General features: G+C 33.9%; 1 protein-coding gene across 1 annotated transcript; it reads left to right on the top strand.

The window, feature by feature from the left end:
• The first annotated feature begins 631 nt into the window (after positions 1-631).
• LOC133823960 (actin-related protein 8-like) lies at positions 632-2,716 on the top strand. Its single transcript, XM_062256819.1, has 7 exons — positions 632-643; positions 816-883; positions 968-1,029; positions 1,191-1,288; positions 1,802-1,883; positions 2,152-2,300; positions 2,564-2,716. The coding sequence occupies exons 1-7, from the start codon at positions 632-634 to the stop codon at positions 2,714-2,716; spliced, it is 624 nt and encodes a 207-aa protein (XP_062112803.1).
• Positions 2,717-2,996: the final 280 nt, after the last annotated feature.

Genomic DNA, 2,996 nt, shown 5'->3' on the forward strand with positions numbered 1-2,996 from the left:
ATTAAAGGTTTCACGAGGACTTGATTCCGAAGTACTCTTACCCATATGATTGACATTTAATTATTTTCAGTGTTTCATAAACTGTTTATTTTTTAGTATCTATGCATGACTACTAACTTAGTCTCTTTTCTCTTTGATGGCTTTCCCATGGATCCTTTCCACGTAACTTTACAGCAAGAGATAGATTTACTGAAGGTACTGTTATCTTGCTTGTATGACTCAAGTAGCGTGTATTAATTATGCAATTTTGAACTCACAAATAAGAAAGATTGGTTGATGCATGCCAAAACCTGCAGCTTAGCAATGAAACTTTTGAGATATAAACTGAGGACTTCCATTTTAGTTAAACACCATGGATAGCTATCACTTCATTGTTATGTTCTTTCACTTGAGTTGAATCCTACAACTAGCATCCTTGGAAGAAGGTGAATGGTCAGAGACTGATAAACCTTATTCTCTTTTGCAGAATTTGAACCACAAAAATATTGTGAAATATCTTGGATCCTTAAAGACTAAGAGTCACCTCCACATAATTCTTGAGTAAGTGGATGTAAAACTTGTGTATGATATTTAATTGTGTGACTTTTATTTTGGAAAGTCCTATTATTTACTCCGGTTAAAATTTGTAGATATGTGGAAATTGGTTTCTGTTTGGCTCATGAATCAATACCAGAGATAGGATTTATTATTTTTGCCATCTGTGCGCTCTGCTACTTTCTTGGTCACCTTTTAACTACCAGCTTCAAAGTTTCATCATTCATTCATTCATTAACCAAAACTGTGTGTAATCCCAATTGTCACTTTCTCATATGCAGGAATTTGGTAACATTGAGTCTCCAATGTATACCAGACTTAGACAGTTTTTTTCCACTATTTATAGCAGGTAGCTCCTCTCTTTTTCTTTGCTTTGGCTTTCATGAAATGAGCTTCTTTACTCACATATGTATATTTGATATGTCTTTTACAGGATGCAGGTAAGAGCACCATCAAAGCCAGTGGTTGTGTCTATACCAATATTGCATTATGATGGTCAGCTTCTATATATTCATTGCCTTTTCTGCAATTTAGATAGTTCAATTTTTTTGAAGTTTGGTCGTGTAATTCCTTAGTGAGACACTTGAGAATATTGTGTTTTTCTTGTTTGAGACACTTTCTGTCCTTATGATGTGGTTTCTGTCTTTTTATTGCAGATACTGAATCTGCAAAAGCATCAAAACGGCAACTCAAGGAAGCTATATATACAGCACTATTTAACATGAATGTTCCTGCTATTTGTGCAATTAATCAGGTAAATTTCGCTAAGCCTTAACTTGCCGCTGCTGTTTAATATTCTAAAATATTTAATACTAAAAGAAATAAGAGTAATTTTTTATTTTTTTAAAACTAGGATTCCGCTAACAATTGCTATGTAGGTATCCAAGAGAAACTTAAACCTCATACCTTGTAATATAGTAAGCCATATGCCTTATCATTTGAGCTACCCCTCTTTGGTAAAGAATTAAGATTAGTTTGTTTCATGCAAAAATGACATTTACCATCGGATATAGATTTCGAGGCCTTGATCCAATTTGCATTCTTCATTTTCCTTTTGTAAAGCAAGCTTCTGTGACTTGAGTGGTTGACAATCCTGAACAGGCACCAAATTTACTTATTAACACTATAAGCTGAGATGCTTTATGTATTTATGCTTGTTTATGAATAATTTGGACCTTTTGCTTTTGGCTTAAAATGTTCGATTGATTCTTTGATAGATGTTTTTTATTTGTAAGATCTTATCCAATTTCTGTTTTTGAAAATGTAGACAACTTTAGCTTTGTATGCTGCTAGAAGAACTTCAGGAATTGTTGTAAATATTGGGTTTCAAGTCACATCAGTTGTTCAAAGTAAGGAGTGATAGTTTCTCTTTTATCTTTTATATGCTTTATGCTTCCTTAAACTATCAACAAGGTTTCATTTACCTATGATATATACTGATTAGCCCTGCAGTATAAGTTACAGTTTTAACTTTCCATGCAGCCTTGATGCTTTTATTCTTCTTTTTTCATTTTCATTCTATGGATTTTCCAGTGCTTTCTTTTATATCATATCTTGGTTGCATTCAATGTTTGGGGATCCGAAATATACTCTTTTCTTTTCTTTTTCGGCTTCTAGTTTTACATGGTAAAGTAATGCGCACAGTGGGTGTGGAGGTTGTGGGACTGGGAGCACTAAAACTTACCGGGTTTCTTAAGGAGTTGATGCAGCAGAACAATATTATTTTTGAATCGCTGTACACCGTTCGCACTTTGAAAGAGTTACAAGTCTTGCTTGTTTCTTGAGTGCAGAATATTGTTCTTGAATATTTATCCTCATTTTTCCTGACTGCAGTTATTCTGTTTTAATACTATCAGCTTTGCACCCTCAAAGAAAATATTTTTCTCATGGTACATTAAACTACTAATACCATTAGTATCCTATGTTTTAGTGGAATGTTTCAATTTTGTCTTCTACTGCTCTTCTCTCTCATTTTTGTAAGGAGACCTTGCTGAAGCTGAGTTCTATTTATGACCTTATTTCTATACAGAATCTCTGTTATGTTGCCTATGATTATGAGGCTGAGCTACTCAAAGATACACGAGCATCATCTGACGCAGCAGGAGAAGGTCAGTTCACTCTTTCAAAAGAGCGGTTTCAAACAGGAGAAATCTTATTCCAGCCACGAATGGTAGGAGTGTAAGTTCTAGAACTTATAATATTTATTGCTTCACGAGCACTGTCAGGAAAGTTCCAACTGTGTGGATGCATGTGAGTGTGTGTGTGTGCTGCAAGGATATTAAAACTTCTACCATATAATTCATCGAAAAAGATGTCTAGAAATGCTTTATGTCTTGATTCTAGGCGTTAAAAATGTGACGAGAATACAGTTCTTATAAGAGAATATAATTGAGACTTCATGAAAGTATAGTGTTTAAATTGTGAAAAACATATGAATAATATGCATATAATCAGGTAGTTGT

Source organism: Humulus lupulus, chromosome 1 (genome assembly GCF_963169125.1).
Source record: "Humulus lupulus chromosome 1, drHumLupu1.1, whole genome shotgun sequence".
In the NCBI taxonomy this organism is placed as follows: domain Eukaryota; kingdom Viridiplantae; phylum Streptophyta; class Magnoliopsida; order Rosales; family Cannabaceae; genus Humulus; species Humulus lupulus.

What these genes read in the sequence shown, in the direction of transcription:
- LOC133823960 (XM_062256819.1), top strand. An exon ending in TTTTCCACTATTTATAGCAG is followed by an intron (nt 884 to 967) that starts GTAGCTCCTCTC and finishes TGTCTTTTACAG; the next exon opens with GATGCAGGTAAGAGCACCAT. An exon ending in GCACTTTGAAAGAGTTACAA is followed by an intron (nt 2,301 to 2,563) that starts GTCTTGCTTGTT and finishes ATTTCTATACAG; the next exon opens with AATCTCTGTTATGTTGCCTA.